Source organism: Trichomycterus rosablanca, chromosome 3 (genome assembly GCF_030014385.1).
Source record: "Trichomycterus rosablanca isolate fTriRos1 chromosome 3, fTriRos1.hap1, whole genome shotgun sequence".
Lineage (NCBI taxonomy): Eukaryota > Metazoa > Chordata > Actinopteri > Siluriformes > Trichomycteridae > Trichomycterus > Trichomycterus rosablanca.
Genome location: NC_085990.1, coordinates 37,456,078 through 37,483,043, shown reverse-complemented (window position 1 = coordinate 37,483,043; position 26,966 = coordinate 37,456,078). Strand labels below are relative to the sequence as shown.

The following is a 26,966-nucleotide window of genomic DNA, read 5'->3' as shown; positions in this document are numbered from 1 at the left end:
CCTTTGGACCTGCATTTAATTAAAAACAATACAGAAAAACATAGAAACTAGAAACTAGAAATTTGAACTAATAGCCACATTCTAAATAGCTAATTCTAAATTTAACAGCCACAACACATTCCAGAGAGGTTAGGACAGGGTCATGTTTACCACTGTGCTACATTACACTTAACAGCATTCTGTAGTTGTTTGGGAATTAAGGATAATTAATTTTTAATGCATTTTCTCCCCATTTTCCTCCCGATTTAGCACACTCAATTTTGTGTTCCGCTGCTGAGAGATACCAGATTGCATTCCGAGGAGAGCACGTCGCTGTACATGCCTCTTCCGACACGTGTACAGCCCTCCTCTTCCCCGCCCCTGCATTCTGCACAGGCGTCTCTTCCGCCAATCAGGGTCCTTACACAGCGTATGAAGACCCACCCACCCACACATAGTCCGGCCCCCACCCTGCAGATACGGTGGCCAATTAGTATCTGCTGCAGGCACTGCCAATTATGCCTGCCAGATGGCGCCCAGCCGACCGGTGGCAAGACCGAGTTTCGAACCGAGGAGTTCAGAAACTCTGTGCTGGTGTGCTAGCGGAATATCCCACTGCGCCACCTGGGCGCGAGGACACCAATTTTTGCAGGTGATTCTTGCCAGATATAGCACTTCAGCTGCTCAGCATTTCAGGTTCTTCATTGTCACTTATTCTGCTTTATACTGTGCCACACTCAATGGGTGGCAAGTCTGGACTGCAGGCAGGTCAGTCTAGCAGTCACATCTTTTATTATAAAGCCACGATATTTTAACACATGCAGAGTGAGGCTTGACATTGACTAAAACAAGCAGAGATGTCGCCTAGATTACAGCAATACATTGCTCCAAATTTGCATGTACCTCTCAGCATTAATGATTCCTTCACAGATGTGCAAATGAACTGTGCACTTAGCACTAACAAACTTTTCACTGGTAAAAAACAATGTTTCTTTTCTCTTTGACCTGCAGAGAGCACTCTCAATTGTTTCTACTTTGCGTCAGCCAATCTCACATGTGTATATTGTCAATGCCTTTAGTTATTATCTGTGAGAACCACTGAAACCCATATAAAGGTAAATAAATGTCCACACCATAATAGACAAAATGAAATACATTTAAGTTAGACATAATATAATGGTAGTACAAAAGGAGTCACTGAAGTTTATGGGTTGAATGTTCTGTAATAGAATCAGTCAGCATGCCATTGTTCCTTGCATTACCAAATGTTCTTTGTAAGCGTCTTTGGGTTACTGAAAAGCGCTATATAAATGTGATGTACAGTATTATTATTATTATTATTATAGCCAAAGAAAATGAACCCCAAATCATGCCAAAAGTTATACTGTTTACTTTATACTGTCTTTATATATATTGACGATGATGATATTTTTCTATTCTCATAGCAGATAAAAACTAAAAAATATTTTACTGACAACCTACTGCAAAACATGCATGTAAAATCATGTAACTTGCCAATTGATATATAACTATAACTATAATTAATATATATATTTTTACACCTGTCATATGTCTGTCTTAGATCACAAAAATCTGTATTTTACATTTTTTGTTAGTGATTAAAGCATGGAAGTGATACACTGTAAGAAATAAAACTGTACCATAATTCTTATACATACAGTCCATCAGCTCTGCCCTCCAGCTCAACTTCAGGGGCTTATGAATCCGTTGCTACTGCCAAGAAGCTGTTTGTCCAATTCCAATCTTAAATTTACAATCCCTTGTGTTCTTTAGCTTAAAATATCTAAGTTATGAATGTTATAGTGAGGCAGAAATATAGAAAAGTGCTGCAATAGATTACCACTCATACTTAGTGATACTGTGCACTTAGTGGTGTATTGTTTATGCTACATTTACATTTATATCATTAAGCAGATGCAGATTCCAAAGAAACTTACAACCATGATTGTGTACAATTTAACAGCAACAGCAGGTGCAACTTGGCAGTGGTGGGGCTTGAACCAGCGACCTTCTAATTACTAGTCCAGTACATTAACCACAAAATCTACTCTGCTACATGGTTGCTAAAGTTATATCACAGGTACCGTTTCAAAAGCACAAATACATCTTCCCTTGCACTTCACTATCAACTTATGCTTAAGACTTGGAACTAGCATTTCTATTATCTTGACCACATCTATTGTAGTCACTAAAACGTTATACACTCATGCTGGTACATATTTTCTTTGCATCTGATCCAGACTGGAGGAAATGTATATTGTATTTGCATATAACACAGTGTGTAGCTAGGGGAACATTGGCATTGTTGTTACACTTTACAAGGCAAGTGCATAAAAACATTCTGTCCTTTAATCAAGGCATTCATGTCTTCTAAACCAATAGTATTCCATGTTATACAGCAGCCTGTTATTTTTAGGCTTAATTTAGTTTACTGAAACTCTCTGTTCTTCATCTCTGCACTCCCAAAAACAGAAGTAATGAAATGCATGTTTTTTTTTTTTTTAATAAATCAGAAGTTACATGTGTTACACCTCTGTTGAACCTTACAATAAGCACATTTTACTTACTTTTCCATGAAAAAACCTTCATACTCAGGTACAAAATTTGTACCATTAAGGTGGCCACCCCAGTGACAAGCAAAGTTGCATTTTAGTGCTTCATTTTTGACAGTGTGGCTGGACTGAATCTGTATTTCCTTAATACTTGACACACAGTAGGTACTGTACATATTACACTCAAAGACCTCAACCTCAATGTTCTTATGGTGGCACTAAAATTGATTCCTTGTGTCATGACACAGATGAATTTAAAACATGTTTATATGTTTATTTTAAATAATAGTGTATAGTATAGATTTTGTGCGAATTAAACAACATTTGTGGACCTAAACTACCAGTGCTTTGCTATTTAAAGAACATTTACATGAACAAAGCCAAACTTTCTTTTTAGTAGAGCTTCACTCAAACAAATTTGCATCGACTACATACCTACAGAATACCTGTATAACTAAAACTATAGAAGTTTGCTAAAGTTGCCAGTGCTCTGCTAGTGATTGAAAACAACGAGCTGTTTTCTATGGACTGTGTCTGTGCTTGTGCTTTATTTCAGAGGTTCTTCACTGGATGTTCATGAGCGTTTTTGTGACCTTAGGAACAGAAATGTACCTGTATAGCTTTTTTTTTTGTTTAATAATGTGTAAATAAGAGAACCTTCTGGAATTATGTAAATTCCAGTAAGATATAATAGTATGATATATTAAAAAAGCTATGTATAAATGTCAACACACCATCCTCTCCCTGTATCTGTGCTGAAGAAACTGTATACCTACTGTATTCCTGTGTATCAACTAACCTGAGGTGTGTGTTGCAGAGGAAGGAGTTGACATTGCTGTTACAGAGCAAATAAATAGAAACATACCGAATATCCTTTTAGCATTACGTTAATAAATGCAACTCTTATGTGTATGTTATACAACAGTCTGTTATCCTTAACAACCCAGACACACGCTGATTATAAATGGACGAATTTAGGAGATGAAATGTATAGCTTATATGAACACATGGATTAGGAAATTGCAAGTGCCATCTAAGTATGCTTGATCATGTGACTTATAAGCATTTCCAAACCTTTCTCAATAATGAATTTAAAAACGTGAAAGATCAACAATATGTAAAATAATACACAATAATACCAGTGAAATAGTATGCTAAATGCGTCGTGACATAAAGCACTTAACAAACGGAACAAACCTCCCAGAAAGAGAAATAAATGAGACAAATACAGACACGATGTGTCAATAGAATATTAAAAAAAGACAGCAGTAAAGTACTTACCCGAAAATAGATGATTATTAGTATCATACCCAAATCAGACGCGTGTCCAACAAAAGTTTCGCTCTGTCGTGGTAATCATTTTGCGCAGTGAAAAAAAGGCAAACCTGCGCGTAATTCCGCATGAACCGTGTAATGTACTGGACCTACACTCATTCTACCTACTGTATCATCTCCATCCAACCACTCTTTCTGCATCATTCCTGTCGTCTATCTGTCCATCAGTCCGTCAGCAGCGCTGCTGGTCTGCGCCCAGTCCAGTCCAAATGGAGAGTTTAGGAATAACCAGGCGGGGTTGCCAGATTGGAATGACTGTTGTGTTTCCAGTGGGTTTTACTGTTTAAATCTTATTTCTTATTAATGAATAGTTATGTAATAATGAATCTTATTTATAACCGTAAGACTATTCGTCTGCTCGGTGCCATTCAATACAGCAGAGAGTCGGAGAAAGCTGCAGCACTGCTGTCAGGAGAGGGGGTGCATGCATGAGGTAGAGAGGGAGGAAGAGGTAGAGAGGGAGGAAGAGTAAGAGAGAGAAGGAGAGAGAGATGGCGCGGTGCTGATGCTGCGCAGATTTGCGACTGTTGTTGCTATGATACCGTCCTATCACTATAAAGAGAGAGGGGGCTGATTAATCCAGTCAGCTTTTTAAAAAAAAGATCCGCAGGTAGACTGCTTTACACATACAGTGTATCACAAAAGTGAGTACACCCCTCACATTTCTGCAGATATTTAAGTATATCTTTTCATGGGACAACACTGACAAAATGACACTTTGACACAATGAAAAGTAGTCTGTGTGCAGCTTATATAACAGTGTAAATTTATTCTTCCCTCAAAATAACTCAATATACAGCCATATGTCTAAACCACCAGCAACAAAAGTGAGTACACCCCTTAGTGAAAGTTCCTGAAGTGTCAATATTTTGTGTGGCCACCATTATTTCCCAGAACTGCCTTAACTCTCCTGGGCATGGAGTTTACCAGAGCTTCACAGGTTGCCACTGGAATGCTTTTCCACTCCTCCATGACGACATCACAGAGCTGGCGGATATTCGAGACTTTGCGCTCCTCCACCTTCCGCTTGAGGATGCCCCAAAGATGTTCTATTGGGTTTAGGTCTGGAGACATGCTTGGCCAGTCCATCACCTTTACCCTCAGCCTCTTCAATAAAGCAGTGGTCGTCTTAGAGGTGTGTTTGGGGTCATTATCATGCTGGAACACTGCCCTGCGACCCAGTTTCCGGAGGGAGGGGATCATGCTCTGCTTCAGTATTTCACAGTACATATTGGAGTTCATGTGTCCCTCAATGAAATGTAACTCCCCAACACCTGCTGCACTCATGCAGCCCCAGACCATGGCATTCCCACCACCATGCTTGACTGTAGGCATGACACACTTATCTTTGTACTCCTCACCTGATTGCCGCCACACATGCTTAAGACCATCTGAACCAAACAAATTAATCTTGGTCTCATCAGACCATAGGACATGGTTCCAGTAATCCATGTCCTTTGTTGACATGTCTTCAGCAAACTGTTTGCGGGCTTTCTTGTGTAGAGACTTCAGAAGAGGCTTCCTTCTGGGGTGACAGCCATGCAGACCAATTTGATGTAGTGTGCGGCGTATGGTCTGAGCACTGACAGGCTGACCCCCCACCTTTTCAATCTCTGCAGCAATGCTGACAGCACTCCTGCGCCTATCTTTCAAAGACAGCAGTTGGATGTGACGCTGAGCACGTGCACTCAGCTTCTTTGGACGACCAACGCGAGGTCTGTTCTGAGTGGACCCTGCTCTTTTAAAATGCTGGATGATCTTGGCCACTGTGCTGCAGCTCAGTTTCAGGGTGTTGGCAATCTTCTTGTAGCCTTGGCCATCTTCATGTAGCGCAACAATTCGTCTTTTAAGATCCTCAGAGAGTTCTTTGCCATGAGGTGCCATGTTGGAACTTTCAGTGACCAGTATGAGAGAGTGTGAGAGCTGTACTACTAAATTGAACACACCTGCTCCCTATGCACACCTGAGACCTAGTAACACTAACGAGTCACATGACATTTTGGAGGGAAAATGACAAGCAGTGCTCAATTTGGACATTTAGGGGTGTAGTCTCTTAGGGGTGTACTCACTTTTGTTGCCGGTGGTTTAGACATTAATGGCTGTATATTGAGTTATTTTGAGGGAAGAATAAATTTACACTGTTATATAAGCTGCACACAGACTACTTTTCATTGTGTCAAAGTGTCATTTTGTCAGTGTTGTCCCATGAAAAGATATACTTAAATATCTGCAGAAATGTGAGGGGTGTACTCACTTTTGTGATACACTGTAAAAGCTGTAGAGAAGTCCTCTGAGTAATGAAACAACAAAAGAGGGTCATGCATCCCCAGTCTTTAAATGGAAGCAATACTACAATGTACTTTAAATCTCTGCCCTTGCTTTTGTTTTATGTGCCATTATAATGGACAATAATTTAAATATGTTTTCTTCTACTGAGGAAAAACTTAATACAGTTCCGGTTCCATCATTTCAAGATGGCAATACTCATAACCAACTTTCTACTAGGCAATATAAGAGAAAGCAAACCCAATTTCAATAAAGATGATCAAAATATAAAGAGATTTTGCTCAATCAGATAACTAACAATCAAGACTTTACTTAAAGTAAATTATTATGTTCAAATTAAAACCTTTATTAAAATCTATTTTTAACAAAACCATGTGGTACAATATGCACCACTGTATTTAATTCTTTGTGCAACCTACCCTTGCAAACATAACAGCAAATACAAACCCCAAAAATTGGGACATTTTATAAAATACAATAAACACAAGATTCTGTTATTTGTTGATTCTGTTCAATCTTTATTTAACTGACAAATGTACAAAGAAATTACTTTTAATTCATGTTTTGGCTGAGCAACTTGATTATATTTTGTAAATATTAACACATTTTAAATTTGATACCTGCAACACATTAAAAGAAGAAGAATTGGAGAAGCCAATAACTTTAGAAGAACTTAAACAAGCTACATCTGCAATGCTGTGCAGCAAATGTCCAAAACCTGTTGGTTTTATAGATTTGATTGATAAATTAGTTCCTATACTAACTGACATGTTCAATGAATCCTTCAACATAGATAAACTTCCCCAAACACTATCACAAGCTTTAATTTGAATTATTCTCAAAAAGGTAAGGATTCTTGAGATTGCTCTATATTACGACCAATAAGTTTATTGAATGCTGGTGTTAAATTGTTGTTTAAGCTCTTAGCAATATGATTAGTGCCGGTCTTACTAACTATCATCTCCCAATGACCAAATTTGATTTATTCAACATAGACAGTCCTGTTTAAATATTAGGAGGCTGTTAATTGTGACATACAATACATCATCCTCATCAGTTTTGGAGGCTATTATGTCCCTAGATACTTATTTGTTTTATAAAGAAATTTGGGTTTGACAAAAAGGCATGGTATAGAACATGAAGTGTCCCTTTATGCAGATGATTTAATACTTTATATTTCAAAGCTTCAAAGATCTCTTCCCACAGCTCACTCACTATTTCATTCTTTGTACAACATTCAGGCTATAAATTGAATCTTACTAAAAGTGAAATAGTTCCTTTAAATGCAGCATCTCACAATTACCCTTTACAACATTTCTCATTTAAAGTAACTACGTTACTTGTTAAGTTTTATTTATCTTGAAATATTCAATATTCAATATTCAAGTCTGTCAAATGGAAAATGATTTTAAACTCCCCAAATCCCTTTTTTTTAAGATCTTCAGATTCTGAATTTTGTACTTGAGACTTTTTCTTGTTTTTTTTACTTACCAGAGTCGAATGTTTTGGATGATTTCCTGTGGTTACCACATGCTATGAAGGGCTTAATCTCTCTTCTCTACATGTAAACTGATGTTCCACCTCCTCTAGACAGGATTAAAACGCTTTGAGAGGGGGATATAGGTAAGACAATCTCAACAGAATTATGGAGAAAAAAAATCAAGAGTACATTCCTCTTCTATCTGTGGTAGACATGATCTAACTCAATGTAGAATCCTGCATCATACACATATGACTAAGTTTTAGACTTTCAAAAATATATGAGGACATAGACCCAATTTGTAATCAGTGTCAGTAGGTCCCAGCATCATTAATTCTTATGTTCTGGCTATGCCCATCATTATACTGTTGGGATATTATTGGTACAATCTCATAAATTCTTCAGACATATTTATCCAGCTTATGGTGTCCTAACTGAAGACTTTTTTCTTTACAATTTAAATTACACATTGTTTAAGTTTTGTGACTCTCCTAGCTAGGTGTCTTATCCATTTAAACTGGAAGTCACCAGCTCCTCCCACACATCATGTTTGGGTTAAGGCAAATGATAGCCCTAGTGCAGTGTGCTGAATGGGATGCTAAATGGCAACATGAGGAAAAAGAATCTCTGGTCTGAAAATACAAAAATAAAACTTTGTAGGTAGAACATCAGGCAGTATGTCTGGCAAAAAGCAGGAACTGCACATCACCTGCCTAATACCATTCCATTAATGGTGATTGCCACATCATACTATTGTGGTGCTTCTCAGTGGCAGAAACAGGGAGACTATAAAGAATTGATGGATGGATGAATGCAGCCAAATATAGGAACAATCACCATTTAACAGCCAACATCTCTCAATGTCTTTGAGAAAGCAGACTAGCCAAAACCTAGACTTAAACTCCATGAACCATCTGTGGAGGGACCTTAAAGATGGCAGTTCACATTTATGTGCTATCCAATCTGACAAAGCTTGCAAAGATCAACCATGACGAATGGGGTAAACTGCCCAAAACCAGATGTGCAAAGCTTGTAGTGACACATCCAAGATGACTTGCAGCCATTATAGCTGCCAAATGGTCTTCTCCAAAGTATTGAATAAAGAGTTTGACTACATTTGTAAGAGATTTTAGTTTTTGATTTTCAAGTAATTTCTGAAAAACTTCATAAACAGGTGGATGATTAAATGTTGATTGTTCGCTAAAATATCCATTATATCCATTAAATTCATAGCACAATTAAGTCTACAAAAAGTCCCACGTGTCTGGTTCCACTTGTACACGCTTATATCTGAGTAAACAATACTAATTCTTATTAAACACTTGAGCAAAAGCATGTAATGAACAAACTAAATAATGCAAAAAAGCATTTTAATTTAATCACATCTCAATCTGCTATTTAAAATGTAACAGATTTGCATTAAATATAATTATGACAATATAAAATGCTTACCTTGTGTGTGTCTGTGTTATATTTTATACTCCAGATTTTGATTTAGAGCAGTCTCTCTTTCAAAGGCATGAATGCAAGCAAAATGGAATCCCCTCCCTTAAACTGTTATTATGGCTATTAGGGCTTCCTCCATGGCTTCTGTCATGTCTACAACATTTTCACATTATTTGATCAAATAATTTGATTAATAGGATTATGTATATTGAATTCCCACAGAAACACTCCTATGGCTCATCTGAATAATTTATTTGCAGTGCTTCTATTGAAGCAGACAGTAATGTACAAAAGCCTATTTTGTTATAACAGTTTATGTTTTAGCCATATTTAAATTCTTTAAGTGCCTCAAACTCTCACTGTTCATAACTGTTTATTATTTAAAGGTTTGCACTAAAAGTGTACCATATAGGAACACTATAGGTAGAATAGCTTAACAGGCAAAAATGGACCTAAAATTATAAATTTATAAATGTGAAATTATGAAAAAGCACCATATTCGGTAGACTTTTCTGGATTGTACATTGATTATTTATGAATTACACCTACCATACAGATTGGTATACAATTACTTTGTGTGTTCCATCTGTTACTCTGTACAAGTTCACTCCCCTGTACCCCATTTATCAACAGAATGTGGCACACACAGGATGCCCACTGACCAGATGTTATTTGGGTAGTGGACCGTTTTCAGCTCAGCAATGACACTAACATGGTAATGACATTGTAGTGTGCTTTAATAAAAAATCATGTTTTTAAAAAATGATGATGTCCATAGAAGTTAAACAAAGTAGAAAATCCTCTGCACCAGTTCTTCATCAATCTTCATTAATCATCAGTTTCCAAACAGATTCCATGAGGGTGGCATGAGGGCCAGCACCATGCAGCTTGTTTGGCATTCGCCAGAGAAAACCAGGACTGGCAGGTCAACCACTGACATGTGACAGATGTAAAAGATTTGCCTGCATCATCATCCAGCATGACAGTTTGGCAGAGGGTCAGTGATGGTCTGGGAAAGCATATTCTTGGAGGGCTGCACAAACCTCCATGTGACAGTCAACAATACTGACTGCTGTTAGGTACCAGGATGAAATACTCAAACCACCGTCAGATGATGTGCTGGTGCAGTGGGGCCCCGAGTTCTTCCTGGTGCAGGAAAATGCTCAACCTCATGTGGCCAGAGTGTGTAGGAAGCTCCTGGATGACGAAGGCATTGATGCCTTTGATGCCATCGATGAGGTTATGTATCCACAACTGCAATGTATCCAAAACCGCAAAGTAGCGCCACAAATTGTTCAAGAACTTACTGATGCCCTGATCCAGTTCTGGCAGAAGATTCCCCGTTTCATCAGGAACATGCCCAGACGTTGTTGGAAATGCAAACAGGCATGTAGGGGCCATACACACTACTGAGTCACATTGAGTTACCGTGATGAGATGCACAAAGTTTCAGAATAGCTTATTAATAATAACTAATAGCATTAATTTTTAATTCAGTATAATCCCACATGGCTATTCCATTTTATATTGTGGAATCAATTTCTAAGACTACAAATATTTTTTAATTAGTATTGTATTTGTTGATTATACATTTTATTATAAATAAAAATCATATATCATAAATCATGAATCATATAACTGCACTTTTATTTTTAAAGCACAATTTTAAAATCTATAAATGCAATACTCTATATAAGATCAGTTTTAGATAGTGTCCTACAACGTACTGAACATGACTTAGGCATTTGTTTAATTTCCTGTACCTTAAAAACACCCAAATAATTAAAAACTGTGGGCACTGTGGGAATATTGATTCCTTTCATGTTAGAAACAGTAAAAAAAAAAAATGCTCTTTTGTCTGCTCAGAGACTGCTGACTGCTTGGCTGTTAGGAAGAAGCCAGCACTGCTGGGTGCCTCACCCTCAAAGACTGTTCCAGTAAAATGACTCACACTGAACTGATACAATATGGAAATGGTATACAGGATATGGCAAAAACCACTTAGAAATAACTGGTGATTTTACATGTTCCTACTGCTTATATGTGAAACCTTTGAAAGGAAGCTCTGCCCAACCAATTTACATTGGTTTAAAGCTTGGAAAAAACTGTTATTTGATATACACATACAATTGTATGTACCAGTGGCGGCTGCTGGTCTTTCAAACAGGGGAAGCTCATTGTCGGCTTACATCATAAAATTTGTCAATTTATTTATGTATAAATTGTGCCCTCTGTTCCTTTTCAAGAAAATGGCCTGAAATGGGTTGCAGTTTGTCTTTCGACTTTACTCGCAAAATCCGCGATGGGACTGAAGCTCTAAGTGATAGCTGTCAATCAAAACGGGATTCAGCCTTTCGACTGATCCTCCAATCATCTTGCAATTGATTGCTCAGCAATCTTGCATCTTGCAATTGTCTGCTCAGCGTCCAGACCCGCCCACAGCTCCATTCACCCCCAGAGACGCTCAGCGTCCGGGGGCGGGACAAAATCGTGGCATTTATCCAATGACCGACGAGTTTCGAAGCAATAAAAAAAAACCTCCCATGCAGCCCCATAGAAGTGAAGAGACGCTCAGCTTCTACGGGCAAATGCATTGAGCTACAGGAATGTATGAGAAGTTTGAGTCAGTCGATTTGTGATAAGTAGCTGATTCTGAACAAACTCGTCTTCGAGATGAACGTGTTCTAACGCATTTGTAGTCAGTGAAATGTTAACACAACTGTACATATTTGACCATTTAATTTTTGACATTTTAGGGGAAGCTGAGCTTCCCTTGCAGTCTTAGAGAAATCGCCACTGGTATGTACAGTGTATCACAAAAGTGAGTACACCCCTCACATTTCTGCAAATATTTCATTATATCTTTTCATGGGACAACACTATAGACATGAAACTTGAATATAACTTAGAGTAGTCAGTGTACAACTTGTATAGCAGTGTAGATTTACTGTCTTCTGAAAATAACTCAACACACAGCCATTAATGTCTAAACAGCTGGCAACATAAGTGAGTACACCCCACAGTGAACATGTCCAAATTGTGCCCAAATGTGTCGTTGTCCCTCCCTGGTGTCATGTGTCAAGGTCCCAGGTGTAAATGGGGAGCAGGGCTGTTAAATTTGGTGTTTTGGGTACAATTCTCTCATACTGGCCACTGGATATTCAACATGGCACCTCATGGCAAAGAACTCTCTGAGGATGTGAGAAATAGAATTGTTGCTCTCCACAAAGATGGCCTGGGCTATAAGAAGATTGCTAACACCCTGAAACTGAGCTACAGCATGGTGGCCAAGGTCATACAGCGGTTTTCCAGGACAGGTTCCACTCGGAACAGGCTTCGCCAGGGTCGACCAAAGAAGTTGAGTCCACGTGTTCGGCGTCATATCCAGAGGTTGGCTTTAAAAAATAGACACATGAGTGCTGCCAGCATTGCTGCAGAGGTTGAAGATGAGGGAGGTCAGCCTGTCAGTGCTCAGACCATACGCCGCACACTGCATCAACTCGGTCTGCATGGTCGTCATCCCAGAAGGAAGCTGACGCATAAGAAAGCCCGCAAACAGTTTGCTGAAGACAAGCAGTCCAAGAACATGGATTACTGGAATGCCCTGTGGTCTGACGAGACCAAGATAAACTTGTTTGGCTCAGATGGTGTCCAGCATGTGTGGCGGCGCCCTGGTGAGAAGTACCAAGACAACTGTATCTTGCCTACAGTCAAGCATGGTGGTGGTAGCATCATGGTCTTGGGCTGCATGAGTGTTGCTGGCACTGGGGAGCTGCAGTTCATTGAGGGAAACATGAATTCCAACATGTACTGTGACATTCTGAAACAGAGCATGATCCCATCCCTTCGAAAACTGGGCCTCATGGCAGTTTTCCAACAGGATAACGACCCCAAACACAACCTCCAAGATGACAACTGCCTTGCTGAGGAAGCTGAAGGTAAAGGTGATGGACTAAACCCAATTGAGCACCTGTGGCGCATCCTCAAGTGGAAGGTGGAGGAGTTCAAGGTGTCTAACATCCACCAGCTCCGTGATGTCATCATGGAGGAGTGGAAGAGGATTCCAGTAGCAACCTGTGCAGCTCTGGTGAATTCCATGCCCAGGAGGGTTAAGGCAGTGCTGGATAATAATGGTGGTCACACAAAATATTGACACTTTGGGCACAATTTGGACATGTTCACTGTGGGGTGTACTCACTTATGTTGCCAGCTATTTAGACATTAATGGCTGTGTGTTGAGTTATTTTCAGAAGACAGTAAATCTACACTGCTATACAAGTTGTACACTGACTACTCTAAGTTATATCCAAGTTTCATGTCTATAGTGTTGTCCCATGAAAAGATATAATAAAATATTTGCAGAAATGTGAGGGGTGTACTCACTTTTGTGATACACTGTACATACTGTATGTATGTAAGTATGTATGTAAATAAAGACATAAAAAGGAAATTTGTACTGTTTATTTTGGGTTTTGAGCATATGAATGTATTTCCTGTAGAAAGAGTAAATTCATTGTAATAAATTGAATGAAACAATTATTTACAGTACATTTCAAGGTTAAGTCAGATGAAATTAAAAATGGATACTGGAGATAAAACCAGTGTACTGTAGCATTTAGCATGACAAAATATTGTACAGGAACAAACACCTGGTGTTCTTAATGTTGTGGCTGACCTGGCCCAGAGTAGATGAAAGAAGACTTAAAAGCAGAATGAGAAGAAAGAGTTATACAGCTCAAGTTTCAGTGACGTTTTGGCTAACTGTTGCAAACACACCTTCCCTCAGTTCAGAAATGTGCAGTAAATGTATTTAGATTATTAAATAGTTTGCAGAAAACTCCCTGATTTAATCTTTAATAGGTAAGTAAAAGACTTGAAGGTCATAGGCATTGCTAATCTATAATTGAAGCTAATAGTCCAAGCAAGCTTACTTAATGCACTTATTACAGAAATAACACAAAGTATTCTAGCTACTTTAAATTACTTCAAACTAAATAGCAATTTCTATTCATTTAAATATTCATCCATGAGTTAAGGATTAATAACTTTTTCACGTCTTAGGGATAATGCGCAATACATCACAAAAATAAACATTTTCAAACATTAAAAAAAATATTTTGGCATTTTGAAATATATATTAATTTCCTTCAACTTTGCACAATTCTCCTTGCACAATAAATAAAGGTAAAGGATCAGCAGGTACAGAGAAAATCAGATATAATATTTTCAAAATAGTTACTAAAATAATAGCAGTTAGCACAAAGTTAAGGGCTTTTTTTTAGGTTTTTAAAAAAGTAGACATGCTCATTGTACCAGATAATAAGATCGGGTTTTTAAATTATGTTAGCGGGCTGTATTAATTAGCACCTGTACCAGGAAAACCTCTGGTGCCAATGTTGGCAATGCTATGTTTTTACCGGTATGGTTGATTGTCAGTTAAGATCTATGCAGAAAAACTACAGCAGGAGAAAAAGGCAGGTTCGGCTTATGGGTAAATAGCACTGGCACATGGCTTTATGCCCCTAAGAGACATTTAAAGGCAAATTTGAATGGGATGACAGACTCCACCTGAAAGTCAGTGGTTTAAAGACATCAAACCTGAAAAGACAGTCTGTAGGGTATCTTAAAGTCTAAGAAAATGACCAGAAGTCAGAGGTTGGAATGCATCAATACAGTAGACATTTGGGTTCAGATACACTTGGGTAAGGATGATCCGGCCTGGATGGGGTTTCATGTATTGTTATTGCTGCTTTCTGATTTGTTGTCTTCGACGTGCTTGAACATCAGGATGGAGTTGTAGATTTTGAGAGCAGGGCCGAGTTTTACACTCATGATCTTCACAATGTCGCGCTGCGTCAGGAGCAGGAACGCCTTGCCATCGATTTGCTAGTAAAGCAGCAAAATAGGTTATGTCACAAGGTCTTTAAAATAATTATAATGACATACATAAAAATTACAATTATGACCATTTAAATAAACAATGTAGAATAATAATGCGCCTTATGTGTTTTACTATAGAGAGGAGGGGACAAACTATTACATTACACTATGCCACAAGGTAAAAACATTTCAGAAAGAAAATAGTTGTTAAAAATTCTGACTAAAAAGAGATGCAGATGTCTCAAGTCTCAGCTTATGTGAGTGGTTCAGACTTCACATTATGAAACAGACCACGCAAAATGTGTTTTATTGGGCAGAAAGGATAAAAGGAACAGGGAGAAAAACCTTGATAAACAAAAACACCAGTGCTTGTCAGATTTCTAAATAAACAGTAATAATAGTAAGAACATTATAGCAATGATCAAACATGGTAATGGTACTGTGGTTGGGGGGGGAAGTGATTTGCTGGTATGAGGAAAACAATGAATTCCACACCAGATCAAAAAATTCCTGAAGAGAGTTGAAATCATTTTCTTGTGAACAAAAGCTTTAAACATTATGTAGTAGGACAGCAATCTAAAATATGAACCATATAGCCAAGTCAAAGTCTTCACATAAACCCAATCGAGATGCTGTGGTTAGAACTGACAATAAGCAGTTATTTCCTGACAACCATTAAGTGGAAGAGGGGGATAAATTTCCTCCCCAGCAGTTTAAAAGACTTTTATCTAATCAAAAGAGCATTTAGCTGCAGTAATAGCTGCTAAACGAGGTAAGTCAGTATAAGGGGACAACTACTTTAAAGGTAACCTGAGTGCTGGATAATTGCTATTTATTTCCAGTTTTTAAAATATGCCAAAAGAGAGGCGATTAAAATGAATTCTTCACGATACTGTATTAGTTTTGTCCGCATGGATTAAACACCTTTGATATAAAAAAATATACAGTACCATACATTTGTAAACCCAGTGCATAGCAACAGTCACAGTTCTTATTCAACAGTGTTTAATCCAAAACAATATACTACTTCTGCTTGTACTAATATAAAAGAAAAAAGGACCTATGTCATTCACTGTTCCCAAGAGATAAACACTTTAAGTCTGTAATGGCAAAAAGCTAGTCTTTATCTCCTACAGCAAGTTCCACCTACTGCAGAACAAAGATTTCCTCAACACCTGAGAACACATGCCATTTCATTGCTTAAGGCACAAAATATACATGCAGTGATCAATTAATTAGGTACACCTACACTGTTTCTCAACTTATTGTCTATTTTATCAGGTATATCTACCATACAGCTACATTATTCTAGTACAGCCCCCACATTTAGAGAACTGTATAATATTTCAGTCAATGATTGAAAGGAAGAAATCAAATAAACAGGAATAAAATAGAAGCTGAAGTGCATTAGCATTCAGCACTCATAATGTGTTACTTTAGCTTACCTCCTCTCTAAACTGCTTGGCTTGTTCCTCACAGCCTGGTAGAGAATGAATGAAGTCAGCCACCTATACACAAATATACATATACAGTTGATGTCAATGGTTTACATATACATATCACAAAAGTGAGTACACCCCTCACATTTCTGCAAATATTTCATTATATCTTTTCATGGGACAACACTATAGACATGAAACTTGGATATAACTTAGAGTAGTCAGTCTACAGCTTGTATAGCAGTGTAGATTTACTGTCTTCTGAAAATAACTCAACACACAGCTATTAATGTCTAAATGGCTGGCAACATAAGTGAGTACACCCCACAGTGAACATGTCCAAATTGTGCCCAAATGTGTCGTTGTCCCTCCCTGGTGTCATGTGTCAAGGTCCCAGGTGTAAATGGGAAGCAGGGCTGTTAAATTTGGTGTTTTGGGTACAATTCTCTCATACTGGCCACTGGATATTCAACATGGCACCTCATGGCAAAGAACTCTCTGAGGATGTGAGAAATAGAATTGTTGCTCTCCACAAAGATGGCCTGGGCTATAAGAAGATTGCTAACACCCTGAAACTGAGCTACAGCATGGTGGCCAAGGTCATACAGCGGTTTTCCAGGACAGGTTCCACTCGGAACAGGCTTCGCCAGGGTCGACCAAAGAAGTTGAGTCCACGTGTTCGGCGTCATATCCAGAGGTTGGCTTTAAAAAATAGACACATGAGTGCTGCCAGCATTGCTGCAGAGGTTGAAGACGTGGGAGGTCAGCCTGTCAGTGCTCAGACCATACGCCGCACACTGCATCAACTCGGTCTGCATGGTCGTCATCCCAGAAGGAAGCTGATGCACAAGAAAGCCAGCAAACAGTTTGCTGAAAACAAGCAGTCCAAGAACATGTATTACTGGAATGCCCAGTGGTCTGACGAGACCAAGATAAACTTGTTTGCCTCAGATGGTGTCCAGCATGTGTGGCGGCGCCCTGGTGAGAAGTACCAAGACAACTGTATCTTGCCTACAGTCAAGCATGGTGGTGGTAGCATCATGGTCTTGGGCTGCATGAGTGTTGCTGGCACTGGGGAGCTGCAGTTCATTGAGGGAAACATGAATTCCAACATGTACTGTGACATTCTGAAACAGAGCATGATCCCCTCCCTTCGAAAACTGCAATTTTCCAACAGGATAACGACCCCAAACACAACCTCCAAGATGACAACTGCCTTGCTGAGGAAGCTGAAGGTAAAGGTGATGGACTAAACCCAATTGAGCACCTGTGGCGCATCCTCAAGTGGAAGGTGGAGGAGTTCAAGGTGTCTAACATCCACCAGCTCCGTGATGTCTTCATGGAGGAGTGGAAGAGGATTCCAGTAGGAACCTGTGCAGCTCTGGTGAATTCCATGCCCAGGAGGGTTAAGGCAGTGCTGGATAATAATGGTGGTCACACAAAATATTGACACTTTGGGCACAATTTGGACATGTTCACTGTGGGGTGTACTCACTTATGTTGCCAGCCATTTAGACATTAATGGCTGTGTGTTGAGTTATTTTCAGAGGACAGTAAATCTACACTGCTATACAAGTTGTACACTGACTACTCTAAGTTATATCCAAGTTTCATGTCTATAGTGTTGTCCCATGAAAAGATATAATGAAATATTTGCAGAAATGTGAGGGGTGTACTCACTTTTGTGATACACTGTACATGTAAGGGGGCATGTATGTAATGGTAGGCTTGAACTTATAGGTAACTTGAAATTTGAATAATTTCTAAAAGCTCTTTTCCTGTGATTAAATGACTGGAGTACATCACAAACTTTATTTCCATTTGGTTAATGCTTTTTGTAAAATTCCAACGTCTTTTCCAAGAAAGGTCTTGGTTATTTCAGCAAGACAATGCCAGGTCTCATTCTGCATGTGCTACAACAGCGGAGCTTCATAGACAAAATTGTGTGTGTGCTTGACTGGCCTGCCAGCAACTGCAATAATTAGTTTCCTCAATAGCCAAACCATTGAAAGGCTTATTAAAAGAACATCTGATGGAACACAGTGCTAAACATATCTGTGTTGCAGGCATTAAATTCTAGATGTATTAATATTTACAAAATACAATTTGATCAGCAAAAAACATGTTTTTTTCTACTTTTGTCATTTAAATAAAGATTCTTCACAGATTTGTATTTTTACTGCATTTTACATAATGTCTCTTTTCTGAAAATTGAGTTTGAACAAATGATTTTATAATTGCCTTAAACCTACATTTAACTGATTTCCAACACGTTTAAAACAAGCTTAGGTTGTTGTTCCTGTTTCCTGTATGCATCACAACATGTAAATGTAAGTACAAGGTTTATAAGAAATTCATCTTTAGGGTAATTTGCTTAATCTCACAATAAAAAAAGTCGATTAAAATACAACCTTCAATTAAGAGTACATTTATTTGAATAATAATTGAGTAATTAATATTTGGCACCCCTGCATATTCTTTGTACAACCTCCCTTTGCCAAATAAACAGCAATCTTAGTCTTCTCCTATAACATCTTATTAAGTAAAGGGACAGTAAAGGGACAGTGGTAGCCTAGTGTGTAGAGCTTTGAGCTATCAACCGGAAGGTTGGCGGTTCAAATCCAGGCTCTGCTATGCAGCCACTGTTGGGTTGTTGAGCAAGGCCCTTAACCCTGTCTGCTCCAGGGGCGCGTTATGATTACCGACTAAGCACTTTGACCCTAGCTTCCAAACAAGCTGGGATATGCGAAGAAAGAATTGTATTGTACTGTACATCTGTATTTGTTACAAATAAAGGATATCTTATATTATCTTATCTTTCTTATCTTATCTTATAAGATTGGAAAATAAAGACCAGGGACTTTGAGATCATTACTCTTTACTCTTTAGCTCATATGGTTTAGATCAGTGGACTAAGATGGGATTGGTAGATGATTTTTGTAATTGATTTTTTGTTCAATAAATCATTTTTGTGTTGCTCTGGACATGTTTTGGGTCATAGTCCTGCTGAAAGATCCAATGATGAAACACATTAGTTTCTTAGCAGGGGCAGACAGATTTAGATTTTAGTTTTATTAGGACTACACAACAGAATAGGCTTATTAAAAGTCATGGCATAAACATTAATCTGATGCCCCCTCCTGTAGCTATTAACAACCTTCACATATCTGGAAAGGCTTAATACAAAATTCAGTCAAGAGCATTTGTCATGTTGGTGGAGAAGGACTTGCTTTCAATTAATATTCTAAATGCTCCCAAATGTGTTTAGTGGGGTGAAACATTTTAAACCATGTCTTTATTGACCTTGCTTTAAACACAAGGGCACAGACATCCTAGACAGAAAAGAGCCTTCCCTAAATTATTAATATACATAATAGTGTATATAATCAATTTCACAATAATAACTTAATAATTAGAAGAAATGTTTACATACTTTTAGCCATAGAGTGCACATTGGATTAATGGGGCTAAGTAACCAGAGTAAAAGATTTTACACTTCACATTGTGCTAACTTATATTGTGAAATAATTGAAACTTAAGCAAAAAAAATGTTTAAAAATTAAAAAAAAAAATTCCCCTAAACATTTTTTGGAAGAGCTTCTCAGCTGATAGGATAAACTGAACATAACTCTCTTACCAAATCATCTGTAAAAGGCAGAATGAGCAGAAGGGAAATTGGCAAAGTGCCTGATCCTGTTTCTCACACTGAATGCACTTCAGATATAATGTTACAAGAGCATCAGACACACACTGTCTCATCTTCATTCTGACTGACATGAAGATCATCACTTACAAGATTAATGTGTTTTGATAATAAATCCTGCATAGCAGTAAATAAAGAAGTAAAGATGGTTTCTTATATACAGGGTTATATTAGCATGAGAAGTATAAGTCAGTCCCTCATTATTATTTGCAAGGTACTTCATGATGTAGCACAAACAGCATGAGCTGGATTAGCTTTCATAATGAAGATGTATGAGCGAATTGCTAATGGACCTTGATGGAGTCTGGAGGATGACTGTAAAAATGACTACCTGTGTTATTTTATTAAAATCCAATCCAACAGAAATGAAAGAAGAGCGAATGAGAGTTAAAACACCTGCTAAAGGTAAAGAATGTAATAATAATTGCTTTTTAGATGGGTGTATCTATCCATCCATCCATCCATCCATCATCTATCTATCCATCCATCCATCCATCCATCCATCCATCCATCCATCCATCCATCTATCTACGCATCTATATATCATCTATCCATCTATATATCATCTATCTATCTATCTATCTATCTATCTATCTATCTATCTATCTATCTATCTATCTATCTATCTATCTATCTATCTATCCATCTATCTATCTATCTATCCATCTATATATCATCTATTCATCCATCTATCTATCCATCTATCTATCCATCTATCTATCTATCCATCCATCCATCCATCTATCTACCCATCTATCTATCCATCTATATATCATCTATCTATCTATTTATCATCTATCTACCCATCTATATATCATCTATCCATCCATCCATCCATCTATCTATCCATCTATCTATCCATATATCCATCTATCTATCTATCCATCCATCCATCCATCCATCTATCTATCTATCCATCCATCCATCTATCTACCCATCTATCTATCCATCTATATATCATCTATCTACCATCTATTTATCATCTATCTACCCATCTATATATCATCTATCTATCCATATATCTATCTATCCATCCATCCATCCATCCATCCATCTATCTATCATCTATCTATCTATCATCTATCTATCTATCGTCTATCTACCCATCTATATATCATCTATCCATCTATCTATCCATCTATCTACCCATCTATATATCATCCACCCATCTATCTATCCATCTATCTACCCATCTATCTATCCATCTATCTATCATCTATCTCTCCATCCATCTATCCATCCATCCATCTATCTATCCATCTATTTATCCATCCATCCATCTATCCATCTATCCATCTATCTACCCATCTATCCGTCCGTCCGTCCGTCCGTCCGTCCGTCCGTCCGTCCATCCATCCATCCATCCATCCATCTATCTATCTATCTATCTATCTATCTATCTATCTATCTATCTACCTACCCATCTATCTATCCATCCATCTATCTACCCATCTATCTATCCATCCATCTATCTATCCATCCATCCATCTATCCATCTATCTATGACAACTGTATGCTTCCAACTCTGTGAAAACAGTTTGGGAAAGGCCCTGTCTGGAATGGCCCAGTGCAAGAACTTGACTGGCATGCACAGAGCCCCTACCTCAACCCCATCGATCACCTTTGAGATGAACTAAAAAGGATATTGATGTCAAGTCCTCTCATCTCCTCAACATCAAGGTAGCAAATGCTCTTTTGGATGAACAGGCAAAAATTCCCACAAACACCTCCAAAGTCTTGTAGAAAGCCTTGCATAGGTAGACCAACTTCATATAAATGCCTATGTGTTTAGAATGGGATGTGATAAAAGCTTCTGTAAGTGACCGAATACTTTTGTCAATATAGTGTGTATTTGGTATAGTGTGTGTGTGTGTGTGTATGAAACCAACAAAACAACACTAAGCCAAAACACTAAGACCACCTGCTGTCAGAACAGATGGATGGATGTTTCTCTGCCCCACAGAAACATGGACTCCACACAACATCTGGAGAGGTCCAGCTAGTTTAAGTGCACATATTTTATGTGTTTTGCTGAATAAAGAGGAAAAAACTTAAAGCCACATTTTATGTTTTTATTTAATGTAAAGTTTTACCACTGCTTTATCCTGGTCAGGGTTGCCATCATTAGCACCTCAGCCAAACGCATCTGTATAAAGACACCTGACCAGTTGACAGCACTGCTGGGGATTTAAATACTGGATTACAGCGGTAATGAGTTAGCATAATTTACCGCTGCGCCACCTGGGGCAGCCCTTAAATGTTTTATGCTATTTTTATGTTCAAAAGTACTATAATATTTTTTTTGTTCGGTACAGACTGTGTTATTTAGCTTAGCTAATTTGCACAAGACCTAGTCATATTATATGCTTATTCATACCAGAGCTGTCCAAGATGGATTAGTTGTTGCATTGATTGTTGCCAATGGCAATTGGCCTGAAGTGTTTTTATAGGCTAAAATTAAGCCAACATGCCAAAAGTAAACAGAAGGCTTAGCGTAAGAGTATATTTAAAGAGAACACTAGGGAATCTAGCAGATATTCATTAAGCAATTGAAACGTGTAATGTTTTCTATCTTCCTTTTTGCATTTTCCAGTAGCAGAGTATGGAGAGACATGCTATTAACTTTGTGGATACTCCACCACTAGTGCAGGCACCTCGAGTAAAGGTCACAATTGTACAGATAACAAAGACCAGTCACCCACTCTCTCTCAGGCACAGGCATCCAATTGTACCTGTTTGGATGCCCAACTAGGTTGATAGCACCACCTGGGATTTCAACTCAGGAGCTTGAGATCTCAGTGGTGGTGGGCTTGTGTGTTATACCACTGCTGCCACTTATGACTTTTATTAAATGGTTTCTGATTTAGTCTATAGTAACATACACCATATGGCCAAAATATGTGGATACCACTATTAAATAGTGCACATGTGTGTTAGCAAGATGTATAGAATTTATTCGACTTTTTTTATTTAAATCATAAAATGAACTTTGTGGCAGCTTCTGGAAAACCCTTTTGTATTCCAGCACATTCTATCAAAACATAATTTGCTTTTGAGAAACTTAAATGGCCAGCACAGAGCCCTGACCTCTGTACATCATGTGTACATCAACCTTATCCTGTATGGGGTGTAATGGATTCAGCAATTATACTGGGGCATGGCAGAAATACACCCTGGATAAGACTCCAGTGCATTCACATTCACACCTGAAAGCCCATGTACAGGGGTTGGACAAAATAACTGAAACACCTGTCATTTTAGTGTGGGAGGTTTCATGGCTAAATTGGACCAGTCTGGTGGCCAATCTTCATTAATTGCACATTGCACCAGTAAGAGCAGAGTGTGAAGGTTCAATTAGCAGGGTAAGAGCACAGTTTTGCTCAAAATATTGCAATGCACACAACATTATGGGTGACATACCAGAGTTCAAAAGAGGACAAATTGTTGGTGCACGTCTTGCTGGCGCATCTGTGACCAAGACAGCAAGTCTTTGTGATGTATCAAGAGCCACGGTATCCAGGGTAATGTAAGCATACCACCAAGAAGGACAAACCACATCCAACAGGATTAACTGTGGACGCAAGAGGAAGCTGTCTGAAAGGGATGTTCGGGTGCTAACCCGGATTGTATCCAAAAAACATAAAACCACGGCTGCCCAAATCACGGCAGAATTAAATGTGCACCTCAACTCTCCTGTTTCCACCAGAACTGTCCGTCGGGAGCTCCACAGGGTCAATATACACGGCCGGGCTGCTATAGCCAAACCTTTGGTCACTCGTGCCAATGCCAAACGTCGGTTTCAATGGTGCAAGGAGCGCAAATCTTGGGCTGTGGACAATGTGAAACATGTATTGTTCTCTGATGAGTCCACCTTTACTGTTTTCCCCACATCCGGGAGAGTTACGGTGTGGAGAAGCCCCAAGGAAGCGTACCACCCAGACTGTTGCATGCCCAGAGTGAAGCATGGGGGTGGATCAGTGATGGTTTGGGCTGCCATATCAAGGCATTCCCTTGGCCCAATACTTGTGCTAGATGGGCGCGTCACTGCCAAGGACTACCGAACCATTCTGGAGGACCATGTGCATCCAATGGCGGTGCCGTGTATCAGGATGACAATGCACCAATACACACAGCAAGACTGGTGAAAGATTGGTTTGATGAACATGAAAGTGAAGTTGAACATCTCCCATGGCCTGCACAGTCACCAGATCTAAATATTATTGAGCCACTTTGGGGTGTTTTGGAGAAGCGAGTCAGGAAACGTTTTCCTCCACCAGCATCACGTAGTGACCTGGCCACTATCCTGCAAGAAGAATGGCTTAAAATCCCTCTGACCACTGTGCAGGACTTGTATATGTCATTTCCAAGACGAATTGACGCTGTATTGGCCGCAAAAGGAGGCCCTACACCATACTAATAAATTATTGTGGTCTAAAACCAGGTGTTTCAGTTATTTTGTCCAACCCCTGTATATACTTAATAATAAATCATATCAAACTATGCCTGCTGTTTAAAACTCCTCTACCAATCAGAGGAGATTAGGGCTGACATATGCTTTCTCTGAGACACATGAAAGCATTTACAGCCTCTTTTGTAGTTGCTGCTCATTTACAACACAGGGCATAACAATATGCCTGGAGAAGGAAGGTAACTGAACAGAGCATCTAACAGACATAAGTGATTGGTTAGTGGTGCCCTGATAAACAGGGGACATAATAACACAGAGAGCTCCCACCTAGAGAAAAGATGCTCTTCTGTACAAAATGTTCTTTTAGACTTTCATGACTGGCCACAACAGCATATGAACTTGACCTCACAATGTGTTGGTTGATGACAGTGAATGCTTTTGGGCATCAGCCCTTATTTTAAAATTCTCTAAGTATGTCAAAATATAACAGAGGAGCGTTTTTAGCTCACAGCTAATCCAACTATTGTGCAATAAGAAGTGACACATGAAGTCACTCATACTTGTTGCTGCCAGATATATAACTCATCCATCCTGTGTCAGATTAGTTTTAAGGATTATGTTAACTATGACACCAAACTTCGGCATACATTTTTTTGTTTTTAATTAATTACACTCACACTTCACATTTCCTTCTGGATCAATAAAGTACGTATGTGTGTATCCATGTGTCTGCAAGTCTGTATCTATATAGAGCCCCTGGAAAAACAAATACACACTTTATCAACTCTATTTGTTTTTATTAATCAGGGCCTAAAGGACTATTGTATGGTCCTCACTATCTTCTATGAACAAATGAAATCAGTTGACAAGAAGTGGTTTCTGAAAGTTGGAATAATGTAGGGAACAATATTTTTTTGTCACCTAAAATTATTTGACTGGTTCTATACCACCTTGGTGGGGTCTACAAACTTGTTATTTGGGTCTGAATTAATAAAAACAAAACATTAAAAGACTGTCTATTAATGCATGTATGTATCTAACTATAAAAGTCCAAACTTAACTAACTATTCATCCAATATTAGAAGCAAAGTCTATGGTAAATAGACAAAAAAAACCCTTTGCACATTTACTCCATTCCAGCCTCATGACTACAATAGTCTGATATGTCTCTATTTACACACACACACACACATACAGAGTAAAATGCACTACAGACTTGATCCAGGTAAGAAGCAAATGTTTGCACAGCTTCTGTTTCAACATTCTGTTTCAACCTCACTAACAAAGCATAAATGTCTGAATCAAGAACAGAGGTAACCCAGAGGTTAAGATACTGGAGTAGTAATCAGAAAGTTAACTGCCTCTGTTAGGCTTCTGAGCCTCAGCTGAACTGTAATTAGCTACAACTGTAAGTCGTTTTGAATAAATGCCATAAATGTAAATGAATGTGGGAAATCTCGTGTCAACAGTTAAACAAAACTGAGACCTGGGGTTGTTTAATGCATTGCGTTTGCAGCACACAAACCACAACGTCTGCAGATTAAGTGGTTTAACTCAGATACATGAATTAAAAGGAGGCTTCCGGCTGCCAGAGAAACCAGTTTGCTAAATATGGGCTTGTTAAAAAACTCAATACAATCCATCTGTTTAGGGAAACCACAGCACCGCCTACAAATCAAACACAAGCTGTCTCTAAACACAAGATTACTACACAGAGCTTCATTATACAAACAAGAAAACGTAAGGTTGGTGCCTTTGAAGGGTTTTGCAAAGCTGAAACAGTTTAAACAGCAAATGGCAAAATGATAAAGAATAACAACAAGACTGATAAATAGACCTGGAACTGATAGTACAAGCCAATAAAACACTAACAATCGTCTGTAACTGATATGTTACAAAAGCTATGACATCACATTCCTAAGCAGGACTTTAAATAAGCACAAAAAAGCAGGAGTACAGCAAAGCAAAAACCTGACTTTGCCGATCTGCTGAAAATGACTTTCTATGGAGGTTTAACAAGTGTATTTAAGTCTCTGTCGGTGTGTGTCCAATTTAAAACAAATGTATCCATTCCTGCTTGGTTTTGAGGTTTTTATAGAGTATAATAGGGAATCATGAATCAGATTGCTTCTCTCACAAAGCCACAATGCTATATAAGAGAAAACACAGTCTGTACAGCCCTGATATTATCATGCAGCTTGACCATGCATGGGACACATGATGAGTACTTAAAACATCACATTAATAAGCGGACAGTGGCGAAGGCTCTGTTTCTGTATGCTTTGTACAGAGACAAAGTAGACTAGTGAGTAGAGAGTTTACAAACTGGAAGGTTGTAGGTTGGAAATTTAATTGTAGCTCTCCCATGCAGCCACTGTTGGGCCCTTGAGCAAGGCCCATATTTATATATTACAAAGCCATTCCATCTAGCCTAGAT

The 26,966-nt window shown here is 38.5% G+C and overlaps 1 protein-coding gene across 2 annotated transcripts in view; it reads right to left on the bottom strand.

Annotated features, from left to right (window-relative positions):
* Positions 1–13,545: 13,545 nt before the first annotated feature.
* The window catches only part of LOC134309859 (lethal(3)malignant brain tumor-like protein 4), a 113,651-nt gene continuing 100,230 nt past the window's right edge, over positions 13,546–26,966 (bottom strand). For both annotated transcript variants that reach the window (XM_062991242.1, XM_062991243.1), the window contains exons 19-20: positions 16,425–16,487; positions 13,546–14,985 (exon numbers count right to left, since the gene is read on the bottom strand). In XM_062991242.1, the coding sequence (XP_062847312.1) occupies positions 14,830–14,985; positions 16,425–16,487 (219 nt within the window). In that variant the 3' untranslated portion in view covers positions 13,546–14,829. The remainder of the gene's footprint in view (positions 14,986–16,424; positions 16,488–26,966) is intronic.